The 18,514-nt window shown below is 42.5% G+C and overlaps 1 protein-coding gene across 1 annotated transcript in view; it reads left to right on the top strand.

The window, feature by feature from the left end:
• ANO2 (anoctamin 2) overlaps window positions 1-18,514 on the top strand; it is a 331,163-nt gene that overhangs the window by 156,902 nt on the left and 155,747 nt on the right. The window contains exons 11-14 of the mRNA XM_036252877.1: window positions 4,511-4,645; window positions 9,902-10,062; window positions 15,395-15,477; window positions 18,087-18,197. Coding sequence (XP_036108770.1) covers window positions 4,511-4,645; window positions 9,902-10,062; window positions 15,395-15,477; window positions 18,087-18,197 — 490 coding nt within the window. The remainder of the gene's footprint in view (window positions 1-4,510; window positions 4,646-9,901; window positions 10,063-15,394; window positions 15,478-18,086; window positions 18,198-18,514) is intronic.

The following is an 18,514-nucleotide window of genomic DNA, read 5'->3' as shown; positions in this document are numbered from 1 at the left end:
TGAAGCTTACGTTCCAGTAGTGGAGATGGACAAAAACACCAGTAAATGAGAAAACAATGCTAGGTAATGATAAGTGTTATGAAGAAAAGTGAAGCAAGGTGGAGGTTGGTGACGTTTGGGATAGGGTGATTAGAGAAGGCCTTTCTGAGGAGGTGATGTTGGAGAAAGACTGAGGAGGTGAGTGTGAAGTCTGAGGAAGGGGTGTTTCGGGCAGAGGGCAGTCATAGCAAAGGCCCTGAGGTGGGATCAGGTGTTGTGTGTATGAGGAACATAAAGGGCCAATGAGTTGGAGCAGAGTCAAAATGGGGAACAACAGGAGAAAATGAAATGAGTTTTGATCAGTGTAGGGCTCTGAGGTCTAAACCAGGAATCTCCCAGGGGACAGTCTTTGGGTCAGAAGCTCTCTCTCCTTTTCCATCATAAGGGTGGACACACTTCTTCCTCAGCTGGATACTACCTTTTAAAGGGAATGGTGGTGGGGATACCCTTGAGATGGGAGAAACCATTCTGTCAGGGAGCTTGAGCCTTGAATTGACTGAATATTTAGTCCACGTTGGCCCCATCTCATGGCTTCACCAAGGAGAGGCCTTTGCTGTCTTGCCTGGCTCTTTCTGTTGCTGGGAAATCCCAGGTTGTCTTTCAGAGAGCCATTGTGAACTTTAATTAAAGACTCAGCACTTTCTCTTTGGACATCTGCCCATAATGTTACTAAGGACACCCGAATCTGTTTGCCTTTAATCCACTTCCTGAGGGCCCAGGAAAGCCCGACAGCTTTTTGTGAGAGCAGGAAGGAAGGTGATGTGGGCTTGGCAGGAGTTGAGAGCAGAAGTTTCCTTCTCCAGCTGACAGGGCCAGCTGCCCTGGAACATGCCCTGCTGGCATCTGCTCCATGCTAATCATCTCTTGCTCAACTTGTGATCTGATCACTTGGGAATGGTGCAGGCATCCTTTGGCCTCCATTGCTGACTTGGGCTGCCCGGGCAAACGCCAACCTTGCATTTCAAGGCTGGCTGCCACGTTCTTGTCTTCGACTAGCCTGGCCTTTGTACATCATTCAGGTGAAAACTGCCCTTCAGGTCTGGTGACGGATGAAGCCTGAAAAATATGTATGTCTGACATGGATTAAATGCTGTCTGACTTGAAGGCAAGAGAATGGACAAATGATCTCCAGGGAATCTGTTGTCCTGCAGGTTATAGGACATGTGGTATCTTTTAAAAAACATTTTCAAACCAAAGTATAATAATATACATATAGAAAGGTACAGATATAATAAATATACAGCTTGCTGAATTTTTGCAAAGTGAACACACCCGTACAATCAGTATCCAGATCAAAGAAAAACATTAACACCCCCAAATTCCCTTCCCACCCCCCAATCCCCACTACACTCCCTTCTAGTCACTACCTTCCTAAGGCTAACTACTACCTGGACTTCTAGAACAGTTATTTTGTTTTTGAACTTCATATAAATAGATGAATACAGTAGATATATTCTGTGGTGTCTGGCTTCTTTTGTTCAATGTTATGCTTGAGAGATTTGTTGTGTGTTCCTGTAATTTGTTCATTCCCATTGGGCAAGTATATCACAATGTATTTATCCATTCTATTATTTATAAGCATTTGGGTAGTTTCGTATTTGAGGCTGTTACAAATAGTGCTGCTGTGAATCTCTTGTGCGTATCTTTTGATGCACGTATATTCATTTCTACTGGGTATATACTTAGGAGTAGAGTTGTTGGATCATTGGTAAAACCCATTCTTAGCTGTAGTAGATACTGCTAATCAGTTTTTAAAAAATGGCTCAATCTGTATACCTCCCACCTGCATCATGTGAGCATACTGGTTTCTCCATATTTGGCCAACACTTGGTATTTTCCTCTTTTTCATTTTTGCCATTCTCATAAATGCATGGTGATTTCATTTGCATTTATCTGGTGATCTAATAATTAGGGAAGTTGAGCACCTTTTTATATGTTTATTGGTCATTTTTTTAAAAAATGAAGTGTCCCTTCAAGTCTTTTGCTCATTTTTCTATTGGACTATCTGCCTAATTCTTATTGATCTGTATAAGTTCTTTATGTATTGTGGATACAAGTCCATTGTTGGATACACATATGGAAATATTTTCTCCTATTCTGTGGCATGTCTTTTCACTCAATAGTGTGATTTGATGAGCAGAAGTTCTTCGTTTTAATGTAGTAGATAACATGGATTTTCAGAATAATATAATCAACAGTAGATACTATTTATTACTTGCTTAATGAGTCCTCATATATCTTGTTCATTTAATTTTCACATTAACATATTATTAAATGGAAAAAATGAAGCTGAGAGAAGTTGAGAAACTTTCCCAAGTTAGGAAACAGCAGAGGCCAGATTCATGCCCACCTTGTCCCACTCCAGAGCCTATGTTCTGTGATCTCTGTTATAGCACAAAGGGTACCACTCACTAGCCCCTGATCATTGTCCAGTCCTTGGACGTCCTTACATTCAAGTTTATTGAGTCTTTCCTTGGCTGTGTTCAGTCTCCTGCTAAGGCGCTCTAATAAAGACATTTTCATATCTGATATCATTTGCTGTTTTATTTTATAGCATTTCAATTTTACACTTTTATTTCTGTCTCTCTATGGAAATTCCACATTTTCTCTTTTGCATGAAATTCTTCCTTAACCTATTCATTTTAATTATTTTAAAGTCTTTGATAATTCTGGCATCTAGATCAACATTGGTTTTGTTGTGGTCCTTATTTATTGACAATAAAAATGGGTTTATTATTTTTTTACATGTCTCAAGACCTTTTATTGACTTCTGGACATTGTGTATGAAAGGGCAGTGAGAACCAGGTAAATGGTGTTTACCCCTGGATGTGCTTATTCTCTCTGTCAGGCTGTGAGTGGGGGGAGCAGAGCCAATGTCGTCAGAGGATGAGTTGGTTTGAATTTTGTCATTGCTAGAGTCACCTTCACTGGACCACAGATTTCAGATTTCGTCAGCAGTGGGACGCTGTTTCCATGTGCTCCCTGTAAGCTACGGAGGGCTGAGACTTTGTTCTCCTGTTCCTTTTCACCCTCAGCTCTCAGCAGGCCTTTGCCACAGAGCGGTCTGCCTCCTTCCCCTCCCCAGCAGCAGACTGCTGACCTTGCTACTCGGTGCTGAAGGCTTTCGATTAGAATGGGAGATGGTCCTGGGGTAAGGGTGGGCTTTCCTGACTGTGTGGAACTAAAGGAGCTCTCCCCATTTTCCTGCACTGTCCGTTATCCTCCTCGTGACTGCCGCGTGGTGGTCGTTGCATAGGAATTTATGAATGAGTGCAAGCTCCTCTTGCGTCTGGCGCTCCCAGTTATTCTAACCTGTCATGTTAACCTACACTCATCCTTCTAGAAATTAAAGTTTTCTCTACTTCTTCTCACTTTCATGGCAACCACTTTTCCTCCCATGCTCTGCTAACTGTGAAACTATTTGCGTCTCATCTTTCCTTGGAAGGGCTTCTCTCTCTCTTTTCAAAAGTTAGTTCACCTGGTTCCCTTGCAACCTCCTCCACTACCTGGTGTGTTCGAGAAAAGTTTTGATTTTACAGGTGATCCAGACTTCTCTTGTTGTTAGGGTGGAAGCTACATTTCCCCGCAGTGTTCTGCGTTCTAACTGGGAGCAGCCCCTCTGGTAGTGGATAAAGAGACAGTTCACTATTCTCCTCATGCTCTGTGTTTCCATCAGAGAGTGGGCTAAGCCCCCATGTCGCTCCTGGATCTAACGTCAGAGGCTCCTGAGAAATAAAACACATTGCTTCTCTGTGGGTTACATTTTTTTCCATCAGGTGTCCTGAACCAATACTTATTTCAGAGGCTTCTGTGATAATTTACTAACTGAGGTAGGGATTAAAAAAAAAGATATGGGTTGGTAGATTTTCTTTTTTAAATGAATAGATTAAAAAAATTATAAGAGTAATTCATTAACAAAGTAGAGCTAAAAATACAGAAAGATTAAAAAAAAAAAAACAAAGAAATAAAAATCATCCATAATTTTATTAGCAAAATAAATCATTACTACTTTATCTAATTTATTCTAGTCATTTTTCTGAATGTTGATGTTAGTATATGTACATAAGTGTATATCCTCAAGTATATAATTTGTGTGTTTTGTTTAAATAAGCTTGTTCCAAAAGGTGTGTTTTTCTGTGGGTTTCATGGCACTCATGAAATGATGGTGTGTTATTCATGTTTGTCTGGTGAGGATGCCAAAATTTATGGGATACATTTTGTTTGCTGTTAGGACTGGATTCCTTCTTGTAGTGATCTCACATGAGCATCCAGGACAGGTGTGCGTATGTGATTCCAGTGGAATGTAATTCATTTCAAAAAAGACCAGCTGTTGGTTCATTGTGCTGAGGTCCCCCTTTCCTCGTGTAACTTTCACTACTTTTTACTTATGCTGACCCATGTCACATTTAGAACCAACAGAAATGAGGAAAGTATATAATGCTCTTAATATGTGTTACACTTTCTTTTCCAGGAAGTATTTTGGAGAAAAAATTGGACTGTATTTTGCTTGGCTGGGATTATATACATCATTCCTCATCCCATCTTCTATAATTGGAGTGATTGTGTTTCTTTATGGGTGTGCAACAATTGAAGAAGATATTCCCAGGTAAGACAATTTTAAAGAAAAAGCCTCGATTCCGTGTCAGTAGTTTGGAGTTTCATCTTAGTTTCAAGTACGTTTCACACATGTCCTTCCAAAGTCTTCACCTTCTTCCCTCTTCTTCCCTTACTACACACGTAACTTTTCTCCAGAGACAGGTCTGGAAGCTATAGATTCTGAGAATGGCTTCAGAGTCATGCTGGGCGTGACCCACTTTCTTTCCTAGTCAACGTTTTCTTCAGAGCCAGGATCTGATGTGGGCAGGTGGATCTTGCCTGATGAAAACACTGTGGCTGAGAAATGCTTTTCCCCTTAAACTCATGACTCATGTTCCCCTGGTTTCCTGTAAGATCCAAGGCAGGACATATCAAGTGGTCTTGGGTAGAGATCACGCGTCTTTTGGTCAGACACTGTTGGGATACGATGCTGTGAGGTTGTCTGTAGAAGCAGGCAGCTCTGGAACTGAGGAAGGCTCAGCCTCTGGTTCAGGAGTCAGGAACTGCAGGAGGTGACCATTCCCATGGTGAGATTCGTGGAGAACCAAGAAATGGAACCAAGTCTGGTCCTTATGAGAAAGAGAGAACACTTAAAAAGCATGCTTACTTTTTCTGCTCTCCAGCATCAGGGAAGAACTAATACTTACCAAATACCCACCTTGTGCCAAGCATGGTGCTAGGTGGTTTTATGCAATAGTTTCTTTGATATGCAACATTGTAAACTCTACATAAGTTATTCTTTTCAGCTAAGAGAGATGGATAAATTGATGATAACTGAGGTCATATAACTTGTCCAACTTCAACAACTACTTATTGTCAGGGTTGAGATTTGACCTCTGTTGCCTCTGCTTTTTTCAATAAGCTGTGACGTCTTCCAGAGGGTTCATATCCTCCCCAGCAGCCCAGTAGCTTCAAATGGCCTTGTCTGATGCGTTCTCAGAAAATACGGCTCCCATGTTTTCCTTGCTCAGTTGTGATTCCTGAAGAGCTGACCTCAGGTTGATCAAAACTGGAAATTTCCATACAGTGCTTAAAGAACCAATATAGTGGGTGGGGCAGCCAGTGTGCTGGTTTACATCAGGATTTAGAACTTGTGCCCATATGGGGATACAGATGACAGTGACCACTGCAGCTGAAAATGACTAAGGTCTATAGATGCTGCAAAGACATATGTCTATGCACATGCACACACAGTCATATATGTGCAGATGTATAGGCATGTAAAATGTGGTTATTATCATTGTAGATGTATTATATTATGGGTAACATCCCATAATGTTATAAAAACTATAGGTAGCATCCCATCCATGAATTATGGAATCAATTTAATGGTTATCTTTTAAATGAGCTAGAATAAGATAGGAAAGAGTAGAATGATATATGTTAGTATCATTGCATGACATTTTATTTAGATATATGAGTATGTTTCTGGGAAGATGGTCTGTATATATTTTCATACTGGAATCCAATGTCAAAGACTTTCAAACTGTAGGTCATAGTAAAAAACGTTTGAAGTTGACTGTTATAAAATTGGAATTTCGCCCTGGCCAGTTTTGCTCAGCAGTTAGAGCATTGGCCCACGGACCAAAGAGTTCAGGTTCGGTTCCCACTAAGGACTCATATCTCGGTTGCAGTTTGTCCCTGGCCCCAGTTGGGGTCGTGTGAGTGGTGACCAGTTGATGTGTCTCTCTCATGTCAATGTTTCTCTCTCTCTCTCTTTTTCCCTCTTTCCCTTCTGCTCTGTCTGAAGATAAATGCAAAAAAAGAAAAAAAAAATTGTCCTTGGGTGAGGATTAAATAAATAAATAAATGAATAAAATTGGAATTTTGATGGTCACTTTTTCAGACTCAGGATAGGATGTGGCAAATCAAGAAGATGTAAGTGATATAAAAGGTTAATCATACTGTGAAGAATTTTTTAAAGAACTGCTCTTGAATCAGAATTGTATATCCAACAAAAGTCCAAGCTCTGATGAAAACACAAAATATCACTCCCATTAACAAAGGAATGACCTCCAAATCCCTATACTAAATCTAAACAAATTCGCATTCTTTCAGATTGTGTCTATCCATCACTCCTACATATGGTTAAAAACTTGCACTATTCCTGGAATTACTTTAGAGGTTTCTAATTTGGGCATTAAGCTTGGAAGTTACTATCACTTTTTAAAACCTTTTTAATTTGGAAACATTATAGATTTATAGGAATTTGTAAAGATAGTACTGAGGGGTGCAAGGTACCCTTCACCCAGTTTCCCCTGATTGTTATGTCTTATATAACTACAGCACAAAATCAAAACCAGAAATTTTACATTACATGGAACTTTAAATGGTTTCTTTTATTACCAATAACTTTGATATGTGAGATACAAGTATTATTTGTAAGTAATAATTCCATATGTGCATGGGACGTCTACAGAACTTTCCTCTACTTACCAAGGGATTGGTTTCATTTGTTAGGCATTTGCTTACATGGGTAGGAGAGACTGAAGCATTTTTAAAAAGCTGATTTATCTAAACCATATTGAAAAACATTGGTCACTTTAAGTCTGAACCTTAGTAACAGATGTTCTGTCTGAATTTCCTGAATAATTGCCTCATTGCACCTTCTCTCTGTCTGCGAGCTTGGCTCTGTACCACCTAACTGAGCCACGAGTCACTCATTAGGAACACAAGTCGCTTTGGGTTTTTTCAATCTATGCTTTCCAGAGAAAATGATAGACTGCATAAACACACCATTAGGTTTATAGCCACAGTGGCCTCTAACTAGAAGTCTGTGGATTATGCAGCAAGTAAAGAATCTAGACAGGATTTTAATTCTAGGTGAGCTTCCCCCAGCTTGTCTAGAGGCAGCCTCTCTCAGAGAACACAGTCATTTGAATGTCATCCTGAGGTATAATTTCTTCAGAATTCTGTTCCAATTGCTTGCATCAAAAGACAAACAAAACCAATACAACCCGATTCAATACATACAAAGCATTCTGGCTTCCCATTTAAATACTATGGAGAGTGTCCATTGCCACCGTGGCTGCCAGTTTGTACAAGTGATTGATACCTGACTGTAATCTAATTTTAAAACCAGTAATTGACGTAGCACTTAAGTTTCAAAATGCTTTGCACCAAGTTGGTTGCGGCTACTTTTTCATTCACCTTTTGGCACTGACTAGATTTGATTAACATTAGGCTGACTTGGATTCCCCCGCCCCCCCAATCTATGTGTAAAAAACCTGGAAGAACAAAAGCCCTACTCAGATGTTCTCAGACTCGACTTCAAAGCACAGCCATGTGCTAGAATTTATACAGACCAACAATTTTCTGTGTGACTTTGTTTTCCAAGAGGGAACTCTCCTGTCTGGAAGCAGCACCTCCTTCTCAACTACGCAGCGATCACTTATCTGACCCAGAAGACTTGAAATAAACCTTGCTCTCCAGTGAGCAATAAGAACATGCCCAGGTGTAACTAGCACAGCTGATCTTACTAATAAGATTTTACTCTTGAATATCGTCAGTGTGAATGAGTCACTGCTATTGACACTTGACAATGGAGAGCTTAGCGGCGAGTCCGTGGAGGAACGAGAATTTATCCTCAGAGACTTACAGTTTCCTTTCTCTCATCCAGAAGTCCTTTCCCTGCCGTGGACTTATTAGCTCATTAAAAATGAGCCTGAAAACTGGGGCTTGACAGACAGTGACAACCTTTGGTAAAACCCTTCAACCTCTTGATGAAGGAAAACCAGATGCTGGCATCCCTTTGACTTGGGAGTTAAATCTAAGCACTTGTTTAAGCACACAGGGTACCAGCTTTCTCACCCTGGTGGTGGCCTGCCCCTTGCCAGCCATGCTCTGTAGCACCCTCTACTGCCTCCTTCTGGAGAAAACACAGCTACGTTTGCAGTTTAGGGTTCCCTGCCCTCTCCATCCCTATGTCTCTAGATGCTCCGAACGAACAGCCCATACTTCATTTTCATGAACCATGAGCTCTCCGCCCTTCCCTCCCACAGCAGTCTACTCATTTCCCAGGAGGAGTATTATGCACCAGAATGACATGTTTGTCCATTTTTCTACCAATATTTGGTGTGGAGAGATATTAGGAAGCCAGTTAGAGCTGGTGGTTTCTTGGTTCTTATTTACAAGCACTCAGATGAGACTAAGTTTATTGGATCCAGCTAATCACCTAATGAGTGAATGGAACTCCAAATATATTCATCAATCCATTAAATAGAAATGAACTGAGACTCGGGTAGAATATAGGTGATGGTTATTTGACTCATGCTTCTCCCTCGAAAATCATAGAATCTAGACTTTGGAAGAATTTACCTCATTCTTTCACTTTCCCTAATCTCAGACTCATTTCATGGTCATGATAATTTTTATTAGTTTGAGGTTATTAATCCCCATTCTATAAATGGTCTTGCAGCTGATGTACTTAGGAAAGGTCTTCTGATCCAGATCTGACTTCATTCTTCTTCACATGGCTGCTTCTCCCTGCCATGGACTGGTTAGCTCAGGCTGACTGGGATCCCCTCCCCCCACCCGGTGAAGTAAGAGTTTGTGTTGGTCCAGCCATACACTCATGTTTATTATTCCTTGTGATAGACCATAGATTTAAGACAGCTTATTCTTAAATGATGATGAAATTTAACTTCAAGTGGGTGATTTATTCACAATTGTTGATGCTTCCCACCCACCTCATACACTCCATACATTTTGAAGGGGGTTTCTAAGACATCATTCAGTGTACAATATCTTTGACAGATGGTCACTAAGTTGGGACACTTCTAATGTCAGGGGGCTCCATATATATGTCAAAAGGTGGCCCTTCCACTTTTTTTTTTATCCTCACCCAAGGACACTTTTCCATTTTTTGTTCAGATAGAGTGGGAGGGAGAGAGCAGAAAAGAGAGAGAAACATCGACGTAAAAGGGACACATCGAGTGGCTGCCACCCACATGATCAACCAGGGCTGGGGACAAACTGCAACCGAGGTACGTGCCCTTAGCGGGAACCGAACCCAGGTCTCTGGACCGCAGGCCGACGCTCTAACCACTGAGCCAAACCAGCCAGGGCCACTTTATTTTTTTTGGACAAAATACAAGAATAACACCCTCAAGGTGAAAAATCCAATCCCACCTTCCTTAACACACCTCCTGTATGGTGTTGATAAGCTCAGCCATAGATTCAGAAGTGGGAGATGATTTGGGGGAGATTTGTTTGGGGTGAATCCTGCATGAACTCCATCTGACCCAGTAACCTCTGTCTACTGCAGCAAAGAGATGTGTGACCAGCAGAATGCCTTCACCATGTGTCCCCTGTGTGACAAGTCCTGTGACTACTGGAACCTTAGCTCAGCCTGTGGTACAGCGCGGGCCAGCCACCTGTTTGATAACCCTGCCACTGTCTTCTTCTCCATCTTCATGGCTCTGTGGGGTAAGATATAGTAATGCTAACCTTGTATTAGTCTCATGTATGATTTATTCGGAATGTGAACTGATGCATATTTTCAAAATCCCTAGTACACTCATAATGCACCTCCAAGAACATCTTCTAAGACATATAAATTCATAGCTATCACCCAAAATAACACTCAGAGTGGTGGGATCATGGCCATGGTCACAGAGTTAGCTGGTGGCAAAGACGGGCCTAAACCTGGTCTTCTTACTCTAAGTTGTGTAATTTCTCAGTTATCGTGAGTGTAGACTGTAGAGATTTTACTTAATACCAGAGTAGTGTTTTCAATATTCCCATTTTGTGAAAGGATTTGTGAAGGAAATAATAAAGAATTTCCTTCATTTTTTTCTCCTCCCTTCTGCCCGTCTCATCCCAGAATATCAGGGTCATAAACTTCTCTAGGCCATAGCCATCTGAACACACACACACACACACACACACACACACACACACACACTTCTATTTTTACAAACTGGGATAACCTGGAATAACAACCTTGTGGTAATTGAGCATTTCCAAGAAGGCACACCCACATATATTAAAAAAAGGGACAAAAGCAACATGTTTCAGCCCGTCTTGAGTAGCCACCTGCTTTGTACTCATCACAGATGTGCAAGCCCTTAGCTTTCCCATTGGATCACAGACCAGCAGGGCCATGATGCTTCTGCAGAGGCTGTTTGATTTATCACTGACACCATGGGGCCTGGAGGATCTGCCAGGATGGGGCTGTGAGTCACACCTCTGAAAGTGTGAGGAGGAGACAGAGAGAGGTCTGTTTTCAGTGGTGTTTGGAGCAACTGTCCTCCATTCCCTCTAGGGACCTCTACTTGGGTGGAGATAGAACCAGACTGGAAAGATTCTCGTATTCCTAGGCCACCAAGAACAATGTCCAGGGATACTCTATTCTCAGGGAGAATAGCTGCTGCCCAGGGCACATGGGCAATGGTTAGCTCAAGAGAATGGGGACAGGGAGCAGGAGAAAATGGCACTTGTGACCATATAGTTCTGGGAATGTTCACAGGAAGGGTCAGTTAAACAAACTGAGGTTGAAGTGTGTTACATGGGAAGTCATAGGCAGCTTGTCTCCTGGTCAAGCAAGGGCATCTTATAATTACTCCAACATCCACTTGAACTGCCTTGGAACTCGGAATATGCATTCATCTTTTGATATATTGCAACCCTAATGCAATTAATTTAATTTGTCTTGCAGATATTATGATAATTGAATAGCTGAAGCTTAGTAATATTGGGTCTATAATCCTTAAGAACTTTGATGAGTTGCATAATTCCTTGTTTGTAGAAACACATGGTTTTCAATTTTACTTGCCCACTTTCAAGCCCCAACAACTGCCTCATCTTTCTCAATAGCTGTAATGAACAGATACCTCTCACTCCTCCTCAGATCCCCAATAATTTACTACCATACCCTGGCTCCTCTCTCTTCCCCTCAGATAGTAGTGCAAAGAAAGAAAAAGGACTGTGTCAAAACTTCCTGGCAAAAGGTAGTTTTTTTTTTTTTTTTTTTTTTAATAGCTTTGCTGTGTTTTATGTGATTGTATATTTGGTTATAGCAGCCAGAGCCCCTGGGCATGATTGCCTACATATTACAATTAAGAAGAATAGTAATGCCTCTCGTTACCATGATTATTATGATCAGTGGTGCTTTGCTGGGTGGGCCTGGGTAAGGGCCCAAGCCTGCCAGGAATAAGGCTGGGAAGAAAAAGTAGTTCTCCACAGAGAGAGACTCAGGCTTTTATGGAGTGGGAGAGGACGTTGCTGAGACAGGGGGTACATGGACGGTACTAATCAGGAAGACCTGGGTCTGTTGGAGTCTTCAGGCCCAGTCCCTCTGCTGTTCTGGCCTCAGACTCCAAGGAACTTTGGAAAAAGCGTGAAGCCCTATAGGGAAGGGAAGGGAAGGGAAGGGAAGGGGAGGGGAGGGGAGGGGAGGGGAGGGGAGGGGAGGGGAGGGGAGGGGAGGGGAGGGGAGGGGAGGGACAGGGTTTCTAAACTCTTTTTTGACTTAAGGGAATCCTGCCCTTCCAGCTGTGGATCCCACAGCAAGCCAATGTGAATCAGTGCTGTGTCACTAAGTCAATACACTTAGCCAAGGTGCCATGTAACCTGGGGCACGGTACTTAACCTTTGAGAATCACTGTCCTCATCTGTAAAATGGGTGAAGTAATACCCACCCCATAGTGTTCTGTGACAATTGAGTGAGATATGTGTGTAAAGCACATGGTACCTACCAGGAACTGTGAGCAACTCTTCCTCATTATCATGGCCCTCCCTTGTCCTCATAGCTCCTCTTTCAAGGACTCCTTTGTCCCTCATGGTCGTTTCCTCGATCTGGCTTCTGTCCTTCGTGGACCTTGCAGTCAGAAGCACGCTGAGCCCTGCTGTGTGCAGACCTCTCCTCAGGTGCCGAGAAGAGCACAGGAAGAGGAGTGACATTCCCCTTGGTCCCATTGCATCCCCTGGGCAATGCCAGTGTTGGGAGGTCAAAATGCACTTGCACAAAAAAGCCTTAAATCCTAGGAGGAAATGTACAGATCAATACATTGTCATGTCGCACCAAGTAAAACAAATGAAACCTTAAGTAATTGTATATTTAGCCAGTCCCTGGTGTTTATTATGCTTCCTTATGTGCTGTGCTCAAGGTAAACAGAGGTAGCTAGGAGCTAAAAAAGAGTTTATGGATCTGTTACTACTCTACAGACTGAATGGCAGCCAGAAATCCAGCTCAGCATGCAATGAGGGCACCCAGACTCTTATTGGATGTGGTTTAGAGTGTAGGGGTGACCTCAGGGAGGGTTATACTCCTTCCCTTTCCAGGGCAGCAGACCTTAAGGGCAATTAGAGTGTGGGGGAGAGGGTGCCCTTGAGCCTGATCTTATGGAAGAAGTGGGACAGGAGCTGGTCAGGAAAGGATGAGGATAGAAATTGGTGGCAGCATAGGAGAGGGGGACAATTTGCACAAGTTGGGAATGAAGAAGTCAGGGAGGAGATAGTGGCAGCAGCAATGCAGGTTTAGGTGTATTTTGATAAATGGTGGGAACAGATGTAGACAGATGGGCCTGGCCAGATATGCAGGGTTCCAATATCCGGAGAGAACTTAGGCCATAAAAAGCCATTGAAAATTTCAACGGGGTGGGAGATATTAGCATCCATCCTCTCTCTACCCTTTCTTTCTTTTTGTTAATCCTCACCTGAAGATATTTTTTTCCACTGATTTTTAAAGAGAGTAGAAGGGAAGGAGGGAGAAAGAGAGAGAGAAACATTGATGTATCTCTACATATCAATTGGTTGCCTCCTCCTTTATGTGCCTCAGTTGACTGGGGATTGAACCAGAGATCCTTCAGTGCATGGGCTGAGACTCTAACCACTGAGCGACAATGGCCAAGGCTCCATCCTTTCTTCACTGTCTGAATGCTCTTGTTCTTCAGCCTTGACTCAGATGCCTTCTCTGGCAGTTAGCACTCCCTCTCCTGCATGTCCACAGCTTTTTACCGATGTCCTTCTTTTTTTTTTTTTATCCTCACCCGAGGATATTTTTCCATTTTTTGTACAGATAGAGTGGGAGGGAGAGAGAGGAAGGGAGAGAGAGAGAGAAACATCGATGTGAAGGGACACATCGAGTGGCTGCCACCCGCACGACCAACCAGGGCCGGGGACAAACTGCAACCGAAGTACGTGCCCTTAGCGGGAACCGAACCCGGGTCTCTCCGGACCGCAGGCCGACGCTCTAACCGCTGAGCCAAACTGGCCAGGGCCCGATGTCCTTCTTAAGGCCTGATCACTCTGTGCCTTGTATTGTAGTTATTTATAATCTTTCTCCATAAACTGTAAACATCTTGAGAGCAAAATCCACATCAGAATCATCTTATCTCCTTCATGATGCCTTGAGTAGGATTTTATGTTGCAAATACCTTAGTCGAGCCTAGTTCCTTTTTCAGGATTAAAAATTCTTTCAAGTTTGCTCAAATAACAAGAGATGTATTGTAATAAGGCAAAAGGCAAACTCTTCGTTTCTGCCTTTTCTGCTTCTCTTTGTGTCTCTTGGTTTCAATTTTCCAAAGAGAGTCTGGTTCATTGGAAGGCTCTAGATCAGATGTTCAATCCTGGTATCATAAACCATAGCTGTAGAGTCGAGGGTGTTGGTCTTTCTGGAGCATGTTAGGCTGGCCCTTCAAGTGGCTGTGGTCAGAGCAGGCAGACTGACTGATGTGTACATATGGTAGGCATTCAACAAATGGCTAAGAAATGGATGAATGAATGAATGCCACATAAGAGAGATTAGTGTATCAGCTGCATGCAAAATGGACTCTGAGGGCCCATGGAAAGGAAGTGATGCTGGAGACAAAAAAAAAAAAAAAGAGGAGAAAAAGGTGAGAGTGTTGAGAAAGGTGCAGGAAGAAAGAACATATGCATCGACACAATGACACATGTAAAAAAAAAAACTACAAATTCTTTCCTTCTTATTTTCTTTCTTTTTTTTTTTAATCCTCACCCGAGGACACTTTTCCATATTTTGTTCAGATAGAGTGGGAGGGAGAGAGAGAGAGAAACATCGACGTGAAAGGGACACATCGGGTGGTTGCCACCCCACAACCCAACCAGGGCCGGGGACAAACTGCAACTGAGGTACATGCCCTTAGCGGGAACCGAACCTGGATCTCTCTGGACCAGAGGCAGATACTCTAACTGCTGAAACAAACTGGCCTCCTTCTTATTTTCTTGATTCTGACATCCTCCCTCACTTCCTGAGGTCAATGTTTACCCTATCTCATAACATAGAGGTGGGGAAAGGTATGTGTGTGTCCCTTTAAATATATCTACTCAGCCCTGGCTGGTTTGGCTCAGTGGTTAGAGTGTCAGTCTAGGGGCTGCTGTGTCGCGGGTTTGATTCTTGATCAAGGGCACTTACCTGGGTTGCAGGTTTGATCCTCAACTCTGGTTGGGGTTGTGTGGGAGGCAACTAATCAGTGTGTTTCTCTCACATCGTTGTTTTGTTTTGTCCCTCTCTCCCTCCCTTCTACTCTATCTAAAAATCAATGGAAAAATATCCTTGGGTGAGTGTTAACAAAAACAAACAAACAAACAAACAAAATAAATAAATATATCTACTCTTTCCTTAAGGATGTATAATATTTAGAGCATTTTCAGATAGAAGCAGGAGGAAGGAAATAAAGCTTTAAAGAGAACTTCTAAATTTGAATTCTATAAGTTTATTCTCTACCACCACTGTTGAACTCAAAGAGGACTCAAATCCACTCTTAAAAATTAACGGAATTTTCTCTTTCCTTTCAAGCTACCATGTTTCTTGAAAACTGGAAGAGATTACAGATGCGACTCGGCTACTTCTGGGACCTGACTGGTATAGAAGAGGAAGAAGTGAGTTCTTTTGATTCTTGAGTCCCTGCTTTGCTTTGATCCTACAAGTAGACCATTTTGAGTGAGATAACCACTTACACGTACTGTCACATCAGCCAGTCCCTGGCCAGGTCTTACTGTGGCAGCTCTCTAGCTTGACTTCATGGGCTAAGCCATGGTTGATGTGCATTGAGACCAAGAATTCAAGTTCCCTCTCTACTCTTGAGCTGTAAGACATTGGGCCTGGTGTGTAGCCAGATGTCCCAGTGTCCCCCTCTGGGAAAAAGAGATGGCACAAGAGGCAAGCCTTGTGGTAGCCTTGAGATTTCACTCAACATAATTCTATATCCTGTGTCACTGGTTCTAGTGAGCATAAATTCAGAGAGTAGGAATTGCTCCCAAAACAGGAAATGTCACATTGCCCTTGTGAGTCTACTGAGATACTGATTGTCTTTGATGCCTATGGAAGAAGAAAACCACTAGACCTTCACAGTGTAAGCCAGTACACCATGTGAAACTGGAGCATGAACTAAAGGTAAACTGTAGGTTGTTCTAGAACTTAGTTTTATGGACAGATGACGGAGGGTTGGGCAAAAGTAGGTTTATAGTTGTGAGTACGTAAAACACAGAGTTTATTCTGGTATTATTATTTATTAATTATTGTATTATTTTCCATATGAAAAGCTGCAAACCTGCTTTTGCTCCACCCTGTATTTAAAGGATGGAAACAAATCAGCCTTTCCCCAAGAATCATTTGAGAACTAGGGTCCCAGTCCTGATGCTGGTGACATGACAAGGAGCAATTTGACATGGTTGTTCACAGTTATCTATTTCCACATGCTACCATTGACTGAAGAGCAAATGTCATTATCAGATAGGTGCTCCTGATATTGTGGACATTGTGGATGCAGTGCTGGGGACAGTGTCAAGAAAGACCAGGTGGCACTTCCAAGTACCTAAGTACTCACTTGCAAAGGATGACCACAAGCAATACGGTGGCTGCATGGAGAGCAGACCTTTTCCTCACTATTCTACAGTAATTGATGTGCCTTGCCTTGGCCACAGGACCTCTGACTTTGTGTTCCTGATGTTTATGGCCAAGCAAATAAAATCCCCAATTTAGTCTTGTTTTTGAGACTAGGTGGCTCCCCATGTCTGTGGCGTGACATGATTTCTTCTCCTTAGTGTTCTAATTAGTTAGCTTGTCTTTGAGCATATGGGTATGGTAATGTACTGAATATATATGCTTCCTCTATCCAGTCCTTTGTGTTAAGCATATGCCCCAAGACTAATAACATCATGGATTCCATAACAAATGAGAGCATATACATATGGTTCTGACTTTAGAGAGGATGGAGTATTCAGAGGAGGCCACACACGCTATGAGGTCCCAGGAACACCTAGGGCCTGACTGACAGAAGTTAATTGGACAAGAGAGACACACTGAGCTGAAGATTTCCCTACTTCTAAGCAAAAGACTCTTAAGGTCTGGCAAGTCTCCCTTCAACAAGCACAAACAGGACTCAAAGGAGTCTTTCAACAAGACTCTCGGTGGGTTTGGTTGTTCCTTGGAGATTGGGCGATGATGGTGGGCCTTAAAACACTTAAATAGCATCATCTCCTGTTGTATTGGTTATGTTTATTAGTCACATGAATGGTTTCTCCTTTCCAATATCATGGCACATCTTGGGAAAGTCAAAGACAGGCCAGGAGCCTAGTGTGTTGCGTTCTGGAATCTCTGATGAAGTTATAATCCTTGCCTAGAAGTTATTGGTAAATGATGCAGGAACATGAAGTCCTCACACCTGTAGATATTTGTCTTTGGATACTACAGGGAAGATTTGCCAATGAGGCCAGGTGTGTACTGTAAAATTCCCCTTGAAGTAAGTCATGTGTCTTCCTGCTCCGGCATCTGCCTTGATTTGACCATGGTCTTCTTGATTAGTTAGGTGTGCTTTCCCATGCCTTGTGACTCACTATTCACGTTTGTATTACTGAATGGCTCAGTGATGTCTCTAGAGCACTAGTGTACTTGCCAATGAGTTAATCACTTAGGCTGTGCAGGAAACAGGTCCAGGCAAGTGATTTTTAAGGTTCCCTATGGCCACTTTTAACTTTGATTTTTATTAGTTGCCATTTTAGCTTATAGAATACTGGAACAGGGAGGAAGTTTTGTCGTTGCCCTAACTCCCAGCTGTGGGGCACATCTGTTTCTCCAGCTGGGATCTGGCTCATTGAAACTTAAAGTTTGAGGTATGCAGATAGCTGGTGGGATGAACAGATGTATCTCTCTGCCTTTGGTCAAACTGCTATTCAAAGCATGTGGTTTCTCTTTGTATCAGCTGCTGAGTTAACACTTCTTCTCTCCTTTCTCAACACTGGCGCCATCTCCAGGAACGTGCCCAGGTTTGGTTTTCAGTGTGGTAACAAATGTTGTGTGTCCCTTCTCTGTCCCACATTGTGTTCCTGGTCTAGACTCCTCGTGACTGTATGTGGTGTGGCAGCTCATGTCCACTAGAATCCGATCCTAAGTCCTCACTTTACTACATTTGTGGTGTCTGGTTATAGCCCACAGGCCAAAATCGCTCTTCTGCCTGTTTACTAACCAGTCTTTGACTCTTGGGTTTTAGGAACACTCCCGGCCTGAGTATGAAACCAAAGTTCGAGAAAAAATGCTAAAGAAGAGTGACAAATCGGTTGTCCAGAAATTGGGGACCAACATGACTGAGCGTGAGGATGAGGTAAGATGCTGGTGCTTGTTGGTCACTGTCCTCTTTATTTCTTGAGATCCAGTTGACATTCCATTGGGAACTCCTTCCTGGACAGAGACTGGGCTGTGAGAAAAGGTTGACACGGGTGAGACAGGATGGAATAACAGCATGACATCTTTGTCCTGCAGTCACAGCTCACGTATAGTGGGGTTTGCCATGATTTGATTTGTCTCTCTTTCCTGGGTGGTATCTGGGCAATATCTGAGAGCAGGTTGGAGAAGAAAGAAACAGTTGTCAGGCCTGGCTTTTCTAGACTCCATCACATAAATATCTGATAATAATAATCA

The sequence above is a fragment of the Molossus molossus genome, unplaced genomic scaffold (genome assembly GCF_014108415.1).
Source record: "Molossus molossus isolate mMolMol1 unplaced genomic scaffold, mMolMol1.p scaffold_m16_p_10, whole genome shotgun sequence".
Classification (NCBI taxonomy): Eukaryota; Metazoa; Chordata; class Mammalia; order Chiroptera; family Molossidae; genus Molossus; species Molossus molossus.
This window is presented reverse-complemented; position numbering and strand designations above follow the sequence as displayed.